This window comes from Chiloscyllium punctatum, chromosome 2 (genome assembly GCF_047496795.1).
Source record: "Chiloscyllium punctatum isolate Juve2018m chromosome 2, sChiPun1.3, whole genome shotgun sequence".
In the NCBI taxonomy this organism is placed as follows: Eukaryota; Metazoa; Chordata; class Chondrichthyes; order Orectolobiformes; family Hemiscylliidae; genus Chiloscyllium; species Chiloscyllium punctatum.
In genome coordinates, this window is record NC_092740.1 from 115,597,527 (window position 1) to 115,615,555 (window position 18,029).

Below are 18,029 nucleotides of genomic sequence, written 5' to 3' on the forward strand. Positions count from 1 at the left end.
AGTCAAGTTAGCTGTGGGAGTCAGTGGGATTGAAGTAGATGTCAGTGTTGAATCGGTCACCGGAGATAGCGAGGGCCAGGAAGGGGAGGGAGGTCGGGATGGTCAGAAATGGTCCAAGTGAATTTGAGATCAGGGTGGAAGGTGTTGGTGTAGTGGATTAACTGTTCAAGCTCCTTGTGAGAATGCAAGGCTACACCGATACTGTAACCGATATAGCAGAGGGAAAGGTGGGGAATGGTGGCTGTGTAACTGTGGAAGTGGGACTGTTGCACATTTCCTACAAAGAGACAGGCTTGGCTGGGATCCACGTGGGTACCAATTGCTACCCCTCTGGTTTGTAGGAACCTTTATACATTTTAAGACATCCAGCACCACCTCCTCTGTAATATGGACATTTTTCAAGATGTCACCATTTATTTCCCCACATTCTATATCTTCCATGTCCTTTTCCACAGTAAACACTGATGCAAACTACATGTTTAGCATCTCCCCCGTTTCCTGCAGTTCCATTTGTAAGCTGCCTTGCTGATCTTTGAGAGGCCCTATTCTCTCCCTAGTCGTCCTTTCTCCTTAACTCTATTTGCCAAAGCTACTCATGTTCTATTTTTGCCCTCCTGATTTTGCTCTTAAGTATACTCCTGCGGCTTTTATTTGTTGTTGTGTCGCTATAGTCTTACCAAACCATAAAGGCTGCTAGGAGAAGGTGAAGATAACAGCTGCTGGAGATCAGAGTTGAGAATGTGGTTCTGGAAAAACACAGCAGGTCAGGCAGCATCTGAGGAGCAGGAGAATCGATGTTTCGAATATAAGCTGTTCATAAGGCCTGCTCTCTTATTTAAGATGAGGGCCACCAGATCTCATGCGAGGGAAGAGGTTGAGAAGGAGAGTCCTTCATGGTAACCTCAAATTGGTGATGGGAATTGAACCCACGCTGCTGGCATCACACTGTTCTGCAAACCAATAATCCAGCCCACTGAGCTAAACTGATTCCCCCACTGCCTTTACACTCTTCTAAGGATTCACTCGATCTCTGTTGTCTATACCTGACATATGCATCCTTCGTTCCTTGACCAAAACCTCAAATTTCCCTAGTCATCCAGCATTCCCTACCGATCAGCCTTGTTTTTCACCCTAACAGGAACATTCTGTCCCTGGACTCTTATCTCATTTTTGAGGGCTTCCCATTTTTCAGCTGTCCCTTTACCTGCGAACATCCCAATCAACTTTTGAAAGTTCTTACCTCATAGCATCAAAGTTGTCCTTCCTCCAATTTGGAATTTTAGTTTTTAGATCTGGTTTATCATCTCCATCACTGTTTTAAAACTAATAGAATTATGGACACTGGCCCCAAAGTGCTCCTCCACTGACACCTGTCACTTGCCCAGCCTTATTTCCCAAGAGGAGGTCAAACTTTGCACCTTCTCTAGTAAGTACATCAATATACTGAATCAGAAAGTTCTCTTATGCACACTTAACAAATTTCTCTCCATCTAAACCCTTAACACTATGGCAGTCCCAGTCTGTTTGGAAAATTAAAATCCCCGAGCATAATCACCCTCTTATTCTAACAGATAACTGAGATCTCCTTACAAATTTGTTTCTCAATTTCCCTCTGCCTACTGGGGGGTCAATAGTACGATCCTAATAAGATGATCATCCCTTTCTTATTTCTCAATTCAACCCAAATAACATCCCTGGACGTATTCTCCGGAATATCCTCCATAAGTACAGCTGTAGTGTTATTCCTTATCAAAAACGCCATTTCCCCCTCCTCTCTTGACCCCTTTCTATCCTTCTTTTAACATTTGTATCCTGGAATATTAAGCTACCGGTCCTGCCCATCCCTGGTCACATCATTACTATTGCTAAAATATCCTAGTCCCATGTTCCTAACCATGCCTGACTTCATCTGTCTTCCCTGTTAGGCCTCTTGTATTGAAATAAATGCAGTTTAATTTGTCAGTCCTACCTCATTCTCTGCTTTGTTCCTACCTGCCCTGACTGTTCGATTTGCTCCTTTTCCCTACTGTACCAGTCTCAGACTTATATGTTACCTCAGTATTGCCCTGCATCCCACACACCTCCCTGCCTCCTCCACCCCCACTACCACACCACCAGTTTAAATCCTCTAAAACAGCTCTAGCAAATCTCTCTGCCAGTATATTAGTCCCCTTCCAATTCAGGTGCGATCCATCCTTCTTACCTCAGAAGAGATTCCAATGTTCCCGCACCTCTGCTCTCAAACCTTAATCCCCTGGTGCTTGAATTCCACCACACTAATCACCAAATCCCACATATCATCCTCCACTATTTTCAACACCTATAGCCAGACCCCACCACCAGAAATATATTTCTCTCCCCACCCCTATCTGCTTTCTGTAGGGACTGTTCCCTCCGCGACTCCTTTATTAGGTCCACATTCCCCTTTAACGCTGTCACCATGCCTGGTATCTTCCCCTGCCACCGTAAGAGGTGCAAAACCTGTGCCCACACCTCCCCGCTCACCTCAGTGTAAAGCCCCAAAGGATCATTCCAAATCCAGTAGAGATTTACTTGTATATCCTCAAAACTCATTTGCTGCATCCATTGCCCTCAATATGGTCTCGTTGACATAGGAGAGACCGAGTGCAAACTTGCGGCAAGGTTCAAAAATCAACCGACCAACCCCACCTTCCTGTCGCCATCCATTTCAACTCTCCCTCCCCTGATGACATGTCGATTCTGGGCCTTCTCCATCACCTCAACAAGACCACTCACAAACTGGAGGAGGAACAGCTCATCTTCCACCTTGGGAGCCTACAACAACTTGGTCTCAACACTGAATTCACCAGAATCAAAATCTCCCCTCCTCCCACCCCATCCCAGATCCAACCTCCCGACTCAGCTCTAACCTCTTGAGCTGACTTATCTGACCTACCTGTCCATCTTCCTTCCCACCTACCTGCTTCACATGTCCCACCGACCTATCACAATCACCTCCTACCTTCGCCAACCTATCACCATCCCACCTACCTTTCCTCAGCCCCACCCCCAAATTTATTCATCAGCCCCCTTCCCCCTCCCCAGTCTTGAAGAAGGGTATGTCTGATACATCAGCCCTCTTGCTCCTCAGATGTTGCCTGGCCTGCTGTGCTTTTTCCAGTGCCACAATTTATTGACTCTGACTCTCTAGCACCTGCAGTCCTCACTATTTCTGATGTTACCTAGCATCACAATTATTTAAAATTCTCGACATTCCTTAGTTTTACTACATTTTTAAAAGATGTAATTAAGATAAGTAAAATGTAATTAAGATTTGGAGAAAATGTCCCATGGATTTGATTTGATTTATTATTGTCACTTGTACAGAGATACAGTGAAAAGTGTAGTTTTCCTTGCTATCCAGACAAATCATACTTTATATAGGGCATTAGAATTGAATACAGAATATGGAATACAGATGCTGGTTGCCAGTATGTAGGAGGAGAAAGTGAGGACTGCAGATGCTGGAGATCAGAGCTGAAAATGTGTTGCTGGAAAAACGCAGCAGGTCAGGCAGCATCCAAGGAACAGGAGAATCGACGTTTCGGGCATCAGATTCCTGAAGAAGGGCTAATGCCCGAAACATCGACGCTGCCTGACCTGCCAGTATGTAGGAGCAATACTTGCGCAGATTCCTGGGGATCATGTTTTTGAGATGTTGGAGCCTAGTGTCCACCATGGAGCTCATTTGGAGCAAGTGGCTCGCTGAATCTACCAGGTTTATGCTCTGCTTTCATGCTGTCAGATAGCAGAATTAATTGATTGATTGTTGTCACATGTACTGAGATACAGTGAAAAAAATGCTGTTTTGCATGTCACACAAGTCAATTGTTCCATACAAAGTGCATCAAGGAGCAGAATAGAGTCCAGAGTATGTGTTACAGTTGCAGAGAAGGTGCACAGAGAGAGATCAGAATTAACAGTTGAGAGGTCTGTTCAAAAGTCTAATGGCAGGGATGAAGTTGTTCCTGAATCTATTCATATATGTATTCAAAGTTTATATCTTCTGCCTGACAGGAGAGTGGGGAAAAAAAATAACTGGAGTTGGCTACATTTCCAAGTTAGTGGGAAGCATGTTCAGAGTCAATGGAAGGAAGGCTGATTCTCAGGATGGGCTGGGCTATGTTCACAATTCTAATTTGTTGCACTCTTGGGCAGAACATGTACCATACCAAACTGCGATGCATCCAGATAGGATGCTTTCTATGGAGCACCTAAAAAAAAATTGGTAAGAGCCGGCTGTGTTTTGTACAATTCTCAATGTTTGCATTCGTATGATATGGGAATTTAATTTAAAATAACTGAAAAATAAGTTTTTAAAGGAGTAACGTAATTCTAAAGGCCAGTGTCTGAATGTATGCAAACAGGATGTTATTCTAGAATATCAGTTTGATTCACAGTGCCCAAATCCAATTACCTGGATGTAGTAGGCATTTGTATTTGTTTCTCAAATGATGGTTAAACTAATCGATGGAGATCTTTGAATTCTTTCTGAAGCAAGAGTTTCACACAATTTTTTTCAACAGAAGACATTTCAAAATAGGTGTACGAAGTGCACCTGTACAAACAGGATCTATATTATATTTATAGTAAATCTGTCTTAGTACCATTGGACCATAGCGCTGCTCTCTCATTAGAGAGAAAGGGAGAGAATACTGATAAACTTAGGAATTGATGTTGTCGATATTATCACAACAAAAGAACAAATACAATCCATGTCACTGTCATGATCTGAATTCTTTTAAATGCCTCAAGTTTTAAACTTGCAGCAGAATGCTGCTTCATTAAGAGTTCTTCAAATAAATAAAATCTCTGTTGCCTTGACAGGCCAGGAATGGATGAAACAGTAGGATCTAGTGCAATTTCTATTGACTTTTATGTCAACAGTCCTCCAAGGGCTTTTATTATTTCATTATGAATCTTTGGCTGAGTTTCAAAAAGTCCGATTATCTAGTCTAGCGGTTCAGATTGGTTACCAGCTTAAAAATCCTATAAATAGGGAGCGACCTTTTAATAGTGTGTCTGAATAGAAGTTTGTTATGAGACATTAACCCATTTGAAATTTAAACATTTTGAATGAGTTTATTTTTATAAGTATCAAGACAGCTTTTTATTTGCTCAGGGGATTTGTGTGTTATTGGCTCAGCCAACGTTTATTGCCATCCTTAATTGCCTTGCAGAAGATAATGATGCCCTGTTGTCATTGATGTACAGAATTGTCCACATCATTGTTAGAAAAGGAGTTCTGGGATTCAGACCTTGTGATGTGGTTCAAAATGAGAATAATGTGTGGCTTGAAGGATAACTTCAAGGTTATGGTCTTTCCATGTATGCATCTTTCTAGCTGATAGAATTCATAGGCCCTGGTAGGTGCTGTGTGAGTTACTGCAGTGCATCTTGTAGATGGTTGCCACTATGCACTGATGGTGAAGGGAGTGAATATTGAGAGTGGTGGGTGATGTGCCATTCAAACATGCTGCTTTGGCGTGGATGGTGTTGAGCTTCTTGAGTGTTAAAGCTGAACCCATCTAAGCAAGTTAAAAGTTTTCCATCAGACTCCTAACCTGTTCCTTGTAGATAGTGGATAGGAACAGAAACAGAAATCACAGAATTCTTAGTTTCTGATCTGCTGGTGGAGTCATAGTATCTTTATGACTGTTCAGTTTCTGGTCAATATTGACTTACCTAGGATTTTCGTAGAGGGAGATACAGTGATGCTAATGAAAAAGAATGACAAGGCGTGATAATTTGATTCTCTCTTGTTGGAAATGTTCATTACCTGGAACTTGAGATATGAATGTAACATGCTCCTTATTAGCTCAAGCTTGGATATTGTTCACTCAGGTCTTGCTTTCTGCATATGGGCCTAAATTGCTTTGTATAAATGGTGCTGAACATTCACAATCTTCAGCAAACATATCAACTTTTGACCTCCATGATAGAGGGAAGGTCATTGATGAAGCAGCTGAAGATAGTTGAGCCTAAAACACTCAACTGAGGAACTCCTACAGAGAGATCCTGGAGCTGAGATGATTGAATTCCAACAACTGCAACCATCTTCCTCTGTGATAGGTATGACTCTAACCAATGGAGAGTTTACTCCTATTCTCGTTGAATTCAATTTTGCTAGGGATTATTCATATTGTATCATGTCAGCTGTAGCCTTGATGTCAATAGCAGTCGATCTGACCTCACTTCTGGAGTTCACCTCTTTTGTCCATGTTTGAACTAAGTCCGTAATGAAGTCAGGAGTTGAGTTACCCTGGCAGATCCCAAACTGAGCATCAACGAGCAGATCATTTCTAAGCAAGTGTCAGTTGACATCCTGATAATTGATGTTATTAGGCTGCCATTATCTTTCAGCTGAGTAAAATCTTTTCCACTTTGAGGTTTATTCTCTTTTCAAGAGAAATGTTCAGTTTTCTACTGCAAACTTGCAGTGGTCACTTTTTCCAGGGGCAGATCCAAGTGCTGCTGGAAAGACAGGAACTGACTCCAAAAGCAAGTTGCTTCAGCATTTAGGCCCTATTTCTTGAAAACTAAGTTGTCAAGCGGCAAAAGCCATAAAACCCTCTCTTAGTTTGCTTTCACAACTTCTTCTGACTTTTGGCAAACAATATGAGTTGTTTGGTAAACGACTATGGATTTTAGCCTTTTGACTTTTCAATTCTAAGAGTTATATGATAAACCTGCTTCAATCCTGAAGTTGCCTGCTTTCTTCACATAATTACTTTTAAGAACTGTGTCTGGAAATTTCCAAGGCACACAATGATATGGCTTTGGTGAGAAAGCTGGGAAAATTGCTTGACCTTGGCAGTGAGGGGATTTTTGACAGCAGTAGGACAAAGTTCAAATCATATTGAATGATGAATGATATTAATGAGTGACAAGAAGCCTATTTCCATGCATTAACATCACATTATTAGTTAGTCTCACTCATTTATCCACAGTTTTCCATTCTTTCATACAGAAAGTAGATGGCAGCAATTCCCAACATATAAGTCAGAGTCATTACCTGACAACTTTAGCTAGCCACTTGCTCCTCTGTGTCTCCTCCTTGGACACCAGTAACTAACATCTCAAGGCATGCTGTATGGGTAATGGGTACATACGTTCTCCATCCATGGAAGCTGTCATCAGACTCTACCAGCCTCACTACACCCTCATGGCATATCTCCAATCCACTTACAATGTGGCTAAGTGCTTCAGTGCTACATTTTTGAATGCACTGGGACCTTTCACCATCCCCCCAGACCTCCCCCTCACTGAGGACCCCAGCTCTACACCCACACCAGATCCCAGCTCCCAGCCCTGCCAAATTTTCACCATCATCCCAGACCTCCCCCTCACTGAGGACAAACGATCAGTCCTCAGCAAAGGACTCACCTTCATCCCCCTCTGTCCACGCATCAATGAATTTAATGCACACCATGACGTTGGACAATTCATCCGTCGCCTCCGCCTCCGAGCTTACTTTCACAATCAGGACTCCCGCCCACCTTCCGAGAACCCCTTTGCTCACCTCCAACACACTGCATCCACCTGGACACCCCGCGCTGGCCTATTACCTGCCCTCGACCTCTTCATTTTCAACTGCCGCCGGGACATTAACCGCCTCAACCTGTCTACCCCCCTCCCCCACTCCAACCTCTCAGCCTCACAACACACAGCCCTTCAATCCATCTGCTCCAATCCCATCCTCACCATCAAGCCAATGGATAAAGGGGGCGCAGTGGTAGTCTGCCACACTGACCTCTACACTGCTGAAGCCAAACGCCAACTGGAGGACACCTCTTCCTACTGCCCCCTCGACCATGACCCCACCCCCCACCACCAAACCATCATCTTCCAGACCATACAGAACTTCATCACCTCAGGAGATCTCCCACCCACAGCTTCCAACCTCATAGTCCAGGAACCCCGCACTGCCCGGTTCTACCTCCTTTCCAAGATCCACAAGCCTGACCACCCTGGCCGACACATTGTCTCAGCATGCTCCTGCCCCACTGAACTCATCTCTACCTACCTCGACACTGTCCTATCCCCCCAGTCCAGGAACTCCCCACATACATTCGAGACACCACCCACGTCCTCCACCTCCTCCAAGACTTCTGTTTCCCCAGTCCCCAACGCCTCATCTTCACCATATATTATCCAATCCCTCTACAGCTCCATCCGCCATGACCAGGACCTCCAAGCCCTCCGTTTTTTTCCTCTCCAGACGTCTTCAACAGTACCCTTCCACCGACATTGTCATTCATTTGGCCGAACTGGTCCTCACCCTTAACAATTTCTCCTTTGAATCCTCCCACTTCCTCCAGACCAAAGGGGTAGCTATGGGCACACGTATGGGCCCCAGCTATGCCTGTCTCTTTGTTGGCTACGTAGAACAGTTGATCTTCCGTAATTACACCGGCACCACTCCCTACCTCTTCCTCCACTACATTGATGACTGCATTGGCGCCACCTCGTGCTCCCGCGAGGAGGTTGAGCAATTCATCAACTTCACCAACACATTCCACCCTGACCTTAAATTACCTGGACCATCTCTGATGCCTCCCTCCCCTTCCTGGACCTCTCCATCTCCATTAATGACGACCGACTTGACACTTACATTTTTTACAAACCCACCAACTCCCACAGCTACCTGAATTACACCTCTTTGCACCCTACCTCTTGCAAAAATGCCATCCCGTATTTCCAAATCCTCCGCCTCCGCCGTATCTGCTCCCAGGAGGACCAGTTCCACCACAGAACACACCAGATGGCCTCCTTCTTTAGAGACCGCAATTTCCCTTACCACGTGGTTAAAGATGCCCTCCAACGCACCTTGTCCACATCCTGCACCTCTGCCCTCAGACCCCACCCCTCCAACCGTAACAAGAACAGAACGCCCCTGGTGCTCACCTTCCACCCTACCAACCTTCGCAAAAACCAAATAATCCGCCGACATTTCTGCCACCTCCAAAAAGACCCCACCACCAGGGATATATTTCCCTCCCCACCCTTTGCCACCTTCCGCAAAGACTATTCCCTCCGTGACTACCTGGTCAGGTCCACACCCCCCCTACCATCCACCCTCCCATCCTGGCACTTTTCCCTGCCACCGCAGGAACTGTAAAACCTGCGCCCATACCTCCTCCCTCACCTTTATCCAAGGCCCTAAAGGAGCCTTCCACATCCATCAAAGTTTTACTTGCACATCCACTAATATCATTTACTGTATCCATTGCTCCCGATGTGGTCTCCTCTACATTGGGGAGACTGGGCGCCTTCTAGCAGAGCGCTTTAGGGAACATCTCCGGGACACCCGCACCAATCAACCACACCGTCCCGTGGCCCAACATTTCAACTCCCCCTCCCACTCTGCCGAGGACATGGAGGTCCTGGGCCTCCTTCACCGCCGCTCCCTCACCACCTGACGCCTGGAGGAAGAACGCCTCATCTTCCGCCTCAGAACACTTCAACCCCAGGGCATCAATGTGGACTTCAACAGTTCCCTCATTTCCCCTTCCTCCACCTCACCCTAGTTCCAAACTTCCAGCTCTGCACTGTCCCCATGACTTGTCCGGACTTATCCTACCTGCCTATCTCCTTTTCCGCCTATCCACTCCACCCTCTCCTCCCTGACCTATCACCTTCATCCCCTCCCCAACTCACCCATTGTACTCTATGCTAGCTTCTCCCCACCCCCACCCTCCTCTAGCTTATCTCTCCACGCTTCAGGCTCACTGCCTTTATTCCTGATGAAGGGCTTTTGCCCAAAACATCGATTTCGCTGCTCCTCGGATGCTGCTTGAACTGCTGTGCTCTTCCAGCACCACTAATCCAGAATCTGGTTTCCAGCATCTGCAGTCATTGTTTTTACCCCTTACATTATAATGCTGCCACAAGGATATTTTGCATGCAGGGACAGGCACCAATTTCAATGATTGGCTCATGCTGCATCTTAGGGCTGTTTGCTCACTGTCTTAACACTCGCTCACATTTTGCCTACTTTGTTGTTCACAGCATCCCTTCTTTGCCTTACCTCAGTTGCCAAAGTCCCCACTCTGCAGTGCTGCTACAGCCAAAGACACCTGTCAGCTGTGATGGACTGCTGAGTTTCAGGACTACAGGCTCACTCCTTATGTGACTCCAGATTCATTTGTAAGCTGTTAAACTTTGACATGTCACTCACACATCTTGGTAACATCCACTTGTTTACCAATTTGGGTGAGTGGCCTCCGGGGGTTTGCTGGCATTACATGATGACCCCTCTGCTTTCCAAGCAATGAGGCAAGGCCCTAAAATTTGGCACCACTAGCAGTGATTTATTTCCTTAGATTTAGCAACAGGTTTTTTTTTTGGTTGAACTGCCCCTGTATGTGAAGATTTTGCATTGTTCATAAATCAGAGTACAGAAGTCAGAACATAGTTCATGGCAGTGGACAATCTCTGAAATGTTTGTTTTCCATATCTTTACCAGATATAATGCTTCTATAAACAATAAAATGTTGTTTTATTATTGTTTGCAAAAATAGATATTTGAATATAATAGAAAATATTTATTTTTCTAGATGCTGTTATTCATGAACACTTCAGACTGTTCCTAAGTTCCATGCCTACCAACACCTTTCCTGTTACAGTTTTGCAAAACTCCGTCAAGGTAATACATTCTGAAATTTGCTTGGTACATTTTTCCCTTGAGAAGCATAGAATTATTAGATGGTTAATTTGACCCATCCAAGCACTGTATTCCAGATCTTAATCAGCTGCTTTGTGAAATTCCAGGTCTAAACTTGGCATATCATAGTAGGTAATATAAATTCATGGCAGTAAGTAAGGTTGCCTTATTAGATTAAGAAATTTTAATCTTCTATAGCAATAGAAAACATAAACTTGCCTCATGTCCGTCATTTTATTTGCTGTGGCAATAGTGAAGGAAATTGCTGTTATGACCTCAGCTTAAGGTCTAAATTTCCATTGAATTGACCAGCATAGTCTCGAACTTCACTGGGACCACTAGATGGGGCATCTCACTCCAAATAAATTGTGAAAATAGTATGAGTCATCATGTTGAATTAACAACAAAATAGCAAATTGTTTTTATATTATGCTTTCAGTCTGGTAAAATATCCCCAAGTCACTTCACAGAATCGTTTTCAAATCGCATTTGACACTGACTTAACAAAAGGATGTTTAAGTGAATGTCTTAAAGGAGGACTGATGGATAGATAGCCAAAGAGGTTATGGCTGTGGTCTTGGAGGAGATTTCTGCTCATCTAGTGATGAATGTCAGACAAGTAGTGTAGTAGTTTAGAGACAATGGAGGGGTCACAAGAGGTAATGTTGAGTCCTTAGCATACCTGTGAATTGATATTGCTGAAAGCTGTCATGTAGATGAGAAACAGGAGGATATGCCAGAGGTTACAGTGATTGGGAACAGAAACTATTGAAGGCTGTTATCTGGCTGTAACTGGACAGATGAAAATCAAATTAATCCAGGGTAATCCCACTGAGCAGGATGAAATTAGAGTGTTCTTGGAAGAGGATGCTGCAAATAGTTTGAGAAGGATGATACAAGATGTCACATCAAATGTGCTGAGCTGGTGCTATGATGGGGCGCGAACCTGACTGAGGAGGGACTCGAACATGTACTTCTGGAGGATTGGCATAGAAATGACAACGTGTTTATTTACTATAGGAAGTTAAGGAAGGCTACAGATGAGGTGGCAATTTGGTAGAATAGAGGAGTGGCTTTTTTGAGAAAAATAATGATGATGGCTGAATTGAAGGGGATGAATGAAATAGAAGTGGAATTCTGAAGAGGGGATACACAGCCTTACAAAGCAGCATTGCAGGGCTGTTAGCCAGGTAATAATACACAGAGACAGGTCGGGACAGAGTGTGCAAATGTAAAAATCAACAGCAAACCAGCTAAAGTTGGAAAAAAAAGTTTAAAAAGGCAGAATATATCCTTCTTTACTTCACTGCATGTAGCATTCACAGCAAATTACTGCAAAGAAAAAAATCAGTAGTATATATGGAAGATAATGGGTGTGATTTTATAGCAATTACAGAAGCTATAGGATTACAAGGAGATCAAACCAGGGCTATATGACTTTTTAAAAGGACAGGTAGGTAGGAAAGGGTGGTGGCATAACTTTTAAAGTATGAGATGGAATAAGTATGATAGCAAGAAATGTTTTAGAATCAGATGAGGTGGAATCCATATGGCTGGATATAATAAATAACATGGGGGAGGAATACATTGCTGTCCCTAACTGTAGCTATATTACAGGAAAGAAAATAAATCAGGAAATAATGAGGGCATGTTTAAAAAAAGGCAGATAGAATGAAAAAAATTAATTTGTCAAAAGTAGCCATGAGGGAGTATTCATAAAATGTATTTCAGGCAGTTCCGAAGTACAATATGTTGTTGATCTAACCAAGAATCTCAGGAAAAAAGATCACCTAGGAATCTCATCACCATAACCTAGTAGCATTTAGAATTCTCTTTGATATGGAGGAACTTGTGTCAGAAATAAATGTGTAAAATTTAAAGAATGATACATGTTAAGAATGAGGGCAGAATTGCCTGGAGTTGACTGCGAAAGAAGCTTGGCATGAATAATGGATTTGTGAAAATAGTTCATGACTCCCATGGGAAAGACCTATCCAGGTGAGAAAGAAGGTTCCAGGAAGGAAGTAAACTAACTACAAAAGATAAAGACAGTATCAAGTCGAAAGAAAAAGGACATACAATACGATTAGTGGTAGGGCACAGGATTGGGAAACCTATAGAAACCAACACAAAAAGAGAAAATAAATCAATTTTTTAAAAGGGCAGAAGGAGCTTCTTTAAATATATAAAAAGGAAGAGAGAAATCAAAGCGAATGTATGTTTCTTAAAGAATGGAGCTGGGAAACAATAACAAGAAACCAGGAAATAGCAGACAAGTTAAGTAAATACTTTCCATCAGTTTTCATAGTACAAGATGCTAATATTATTCCAAACATACTAAATAATCAAGAGCAGAGGAAATACATACAAACACATCAGAAAAAATGTATTGGAGCATCTAATGAGGCTAAAGGCTGATAAGTCCTAAAGGTTGCATCATAGAATGGTAAATGAAGCAGCTAAAGAATAAGCATGGTAATAAACTTGCAAGGACCCTTAGATTCCAGGAGGCTCAGAGAATTGAAAAAAATGCCAATGTAGCAACCTTATTCAAACAGAGATGGGGAAAAAAAGAACAAGTAACTATAGGCCAATCAGCCTAATGTCTGTCATTGAGAATATATTAGAATCTATTAGAAAGGACATATTAGCAGACCATTTAGAAAAACATTATACAATCAAACAGAATCAGCATGGCTTCTTGTAGGGGAAATTCATGCCTGGCAAATTTATTAGAATTCTTTGAAGAGGTAACAAGCAGGACCAATAAGGGGGAAACAGTGGATGTGATATATTTAGATTTCCAAAGGGTGTTTGATAAGACACTGCACAAAAGTCAATTTAATTAGATAAGAGCTCTTGGTGTTGGAGGTAGTATATTAGCATGAATACAGGATTGTCTAACAAAAGAAAACAGAGTTGGAATAAGAATGCAATTACAGGATGGCAACCTGTTAATAGTGGTATGCTGCAGGGGTCAGTGCTGTGGCCACAATTATTTACAATATTTATGAATGACTTGTGTAAGGAAAGTGAATACACTATAGCTAATTTTGCAGGTGACACCAGAAAAATGATTAGAAGGAAAGTGGTGAGGCTAGCACAGAGACTATAAAGATGAGACACAGATTAAGTGAGTGGCAAAAAACTTGGCAGGTGAATTGTATGGTTGGAAAGTTGGAGGGTGTGCACTTTGGGAGGAAGAATAGAGGAGGTAAATATTGCTTTAAGAAGAAAGACTGTAGAAAGCTGCAGCACAGAGGTATTTGGGGATAATCATGGATAAATAATAAAATGTTAGCATCCAAGTTCAAAAGAGAACTTTGGTCTTTATTTCAAAGGAAATGGAGTATAAACTAGGGAAGTCTTCACTGTGAATAGTTTTAGTTCTCTTACCTAAGGAAATATATAGGTTTTGGATGCAGTCCATAGAATGTTCACAGTACTGATCCCAGGAATAGAAAGGTTTTCTTAGGAAGAGAGGTTGAGTAGGTCGGGCCTGTACTCATTGGAGTTTAGAAGAATGAGCAACAATCATATTAAAACAAATGGGCTTGACAGATGCTGAGGAGGCTTTCCCCTTGAGATCAGAGGACATAATCTCAGAGTGAGGAATCATTCATTGAAGATAGATGTGCAGAAGTTTCTTCTGTGAAGGTAGTGAATCCTTGGAATTTGGAGGGCTGTGGAGGCTGCTTTGTTCAGTATATTCTAAGTTAAAAATCACACAACACTAGGTTAGAGTCCAGCAGGTTTATTTAGAAGCACTAACTTTCAGAGTGATGCTCCTTCATAATGTAGCTCGTGGAGCAGGATCATAGGACACAGAATTTTTAGCAAAAGATCATTGTGTCACACAATTGATGTGATATATTGAACAAATGTAAATTGCTGTTAAGTCTTTCATCTTTTCGAATGGGTTGCAGATTTTGATTCATTAGTATGTAAATCACAGAACTACTTTCATGCCACATTCCTAAGATAACTTAAGGTTTTATAATAAAAAGGTGACATCTCAGCTCAGATAATGCATTAAAGGTGTGAACTACCTGACGAAGGAGCAGCGCTCTGAAAGCTTGTATTTCCAAATAAACCTGTTGGACTATAACCTGGTGTTATGTGATTTTTTCATTTGTCCACCCCAGTCTAACATCAGCACCTCCATATCAAGTATATTCAAGGCTGTGATGACAAATTCTTAACCAGCTAAGGAACCAAGGGTTATGGAGAAAAGGCAAGTAAGTGGAGCTGAGGATATTCAGATCAGCCACAACCTCATTGAAGAGTGGAGCAGACTGAATGGCCGACTACTTCCGCTATGTGTTTTGGTCTTATGGACAGTACCTGAGAAGAGAGAACCATTAACAGTATAAGATAAAGAGACAACCTCAGTAAAGGATGCAACTCATAAGTTTAAAAATATTTAAAGTCATGCATATAAACAACTTTGTTGACAGATTTTAAAGTGTATTTTGAGTGAGCATTAGTCATCCATGTAGACTGAAACAAAAATAACTAACAGCTAATATTCTCCCTCAGGTAACAAATGAACCTCCAAAAGGACTTCGTGCTAACATTCGACGAGCTTTCACAGAAATTACAACCTCTTTCTTTGAGGAGCATACCTTGGGCAGGAAATGGAGAAAGCTGATCTTTGGCATTTGTTTCTTTCATGCTGTGATTCAGGTAAGATTTGTTAAATTAATAAGCAGTTATTGTTTATTAGCTTGTTTCTATTTCATTTCAAGGTGAATTTCAGCATATTTCAAAATCAGGATATTTTTGGTTTGAAATAATATAATAGTAAATTTTCGCTGGAGAATAGGAAGTTGAAGGGTGACCTGACAGAAGTTTATAAAATCATGAGGGGCATAAATAAGGTGAATAGCAAAGATCTTTTCTCCAAGGTAGGGGAGTTCAAAACTAGGGGGCACTTTTTTTTTAAGATGAGGAGAGGAAAGTGTAAAAAGGACATTGGGGGGCAACCTTTTGACACAGAGAGTAGTCAATGTGTAAAATGAACTGCTAGAGGAAGTGGTGAATGCAAGTACAGTTACAACATTTAAAAGACATTTGGTTAAAGTACATGGAGGGCTATGGGCCATATGTAGACCGGTTGGACTAGTTTAGTTTGGGAACATGGTCAGTATCTTCAAGTTGGACCAAAGAGTCTCTTTCCATGCTGTATGACTCTTTGCTACAGGTCATTCTGTTATAACATGCGTTTTGTATAACATGAATTCGCTATAACATGATTGACGAACTGGGGACACAGTTTCTAAAATGTACAGTTTTCAAGCATGCGATTCTGACCCCATTAGTTTAAGTGGTGCTGCTATCACACAATTTTCTTTTAACATAGGATTGCACAAGAACAGAACTACCACATTGTAGCAGAACTGAGTGTATGACTCTTAGATGTTTGTTTATTGACATGACCTGTTTTAATAGTTGGGTATAAAATGCATTGATACTCTGTTAAGTTGTCTATCTTGGGCATCAAATAATATTGTAGTGTATTGCTTCAGGAAAGGAAGAAGTTTGGTCCACTGGGCTGGAATATCTGTTACGAGTTTAGTGATAGCGATCGAGAATGTGCTCTTCTCAATTTGAATCTCTATTGTCAAGGAGGAATTGTCCCATGGGATGCTCTCGTGTACATTACTGGTAAGCACTTGTTCTTTACTATTGCTGGGCATATTTTATCCTGAAATTAGCATTGCGTAAAAATGAAATGTATTTGACCATATATATAGCGTTATCAGTAATGTTTTACAGAAAAAATATAAAATGAAAATGCTAGAAAATAGGAAGCAGGTCAGATAGCATCCATGAAATATAAACAGTGATCAGAAAGCTCTGATTGTGGATCATCAACCTGAAATGTCAATTCTGTTTCTATCTCCTGACCTACTGAGTGTCTTCTGTCATTTTCTGTTTCTATTCAAGTTTTCCAGAATTTCAGTCACAACCATGACATCTCAAAACAAGTGGCAAATTGCTCAGGTATGTCCTGGCCACAAAAAAAAAGGACAAATGCAATTCATCCAATTACTGCTACCCAGTTCATTTACACTTAGTCACAAACAAATTGATGAAAATTGTTATGAAAAGTGCATAAGTGGCACACTCTGACACAATATAAGTGCTGAGTTTAGAGTCTGCCAGGATGTCTGGGCTCTAGACCTGATTACAGCCTTCTTGGAAACCTGGATAAATGTGTTGAATTCCTGAGGACACGTGAACATAACCACCTTTGACATCAAAGCATTTTTGACTGAATATGAGATCTAGGAAACCAGCAAAAATTAATTTAATGGGAATTGATTGGAACCCTGTCTGGCAAAGATAAAGGCAGTGATGGTTATTGGAGGCCATTTTTGTCAGCCCCAATGCTGTATGAGTTCCTCAGGATGATGTCATCCGCTGAATCATTCTCAGCTGCTTCCTCAATGACATTACCTCCTTACCACTAAGCACTCAATCTGTATCCTGTGTTCTACCTTGTCGATGTATGAGATCTGATCTAAAATAGTGGTGTTGTCAGTGAACTTGTAAATTGTTACTTTCAATTCATCAATTGCTGTTAATTTCTCCTGTCAATATTCATCCTTTTACATTGCAAATTCTGCGTCCAGATGATGTTTGACAAAGATGATGAGGTCCACTAAACACAATATAAAATAATGCACACTGACTATCAGGCTTTTCTGTCTTCCTTTTCATTAAAAAAAACTTGGAAACATTTCTGGGCATTTTAACTAGGTGTTGTTTTAAATCATAAAGAACCTTTCAAATGCATTTAAATGTTGTCAGATGCATTAGAAGATAAGAACCTCAGAAATTGGAGTAGAGTAGACTATTCAGCTTTTCAAGCCTGCTTTGCTATTCACTAAGATCATGGCTGCTCTGACTGTGGCCTTGACTTTACTTTTATACATCCATCCACCATAATTCTCAGTTCCCATGCAACTCAAATCTGCCTTACTCAATCTTGAATGTATTCATTCGAACAGCCACTGCTGCTGTGGGGGTGAGAAAATTCCTCTTCAACTTTATCTGAAATTAGAGACTCCTTATTTTGAAACTTTATTTCCTAGTTTTATATTCTCCCATCAGACGCAACATTCTATGCTATCAAGTCCCTTCAAGTCAAACCAAATCAGCCGCACTATCACTGGATTCGTAACACAGTGAAATTAAAATATTCCATAATTTTCAAATTTGTTGAGTTAGGCTTTATGAATAACAGATCTCGGACACCAAGTTTCTAACTTAAATATAAATTTAACTATTTTATTATGAATGTCTATGATTTCTTATGACAAGGATTGTTTTCTCA

General features: G+C 41.6%; 1 protein-coding gene across 1 annotated transcript in view; it reads left to right on the top strand.

The window, feature by feature from the left end:
* Window positions 1-18,029, top strand: part of dnah6 (dynein, axonemal, heavy chain 6) — a 310,227-nt gene that overhangs the window by 235,773 nt on the left and 56,425 nt on the right. Inside the window, exons 67-69 of the mRNA XM_072587520.1 lie at window positions 10,581-10,669; window positions 15,227-15,373; window positions 16,216-16,354. Coding sequence (XP_072443621.1) covers window positions 10,581-10,669; window positions 15,227-15,373; window positions 16,216-16,354 — 375 coding nt within the window. The remainder of the gene's footprint in view (window positions 1-10,580; window positions 10,670-15,226; window positions 15,374-16,215; window positions 16,355-18,029) is intronic.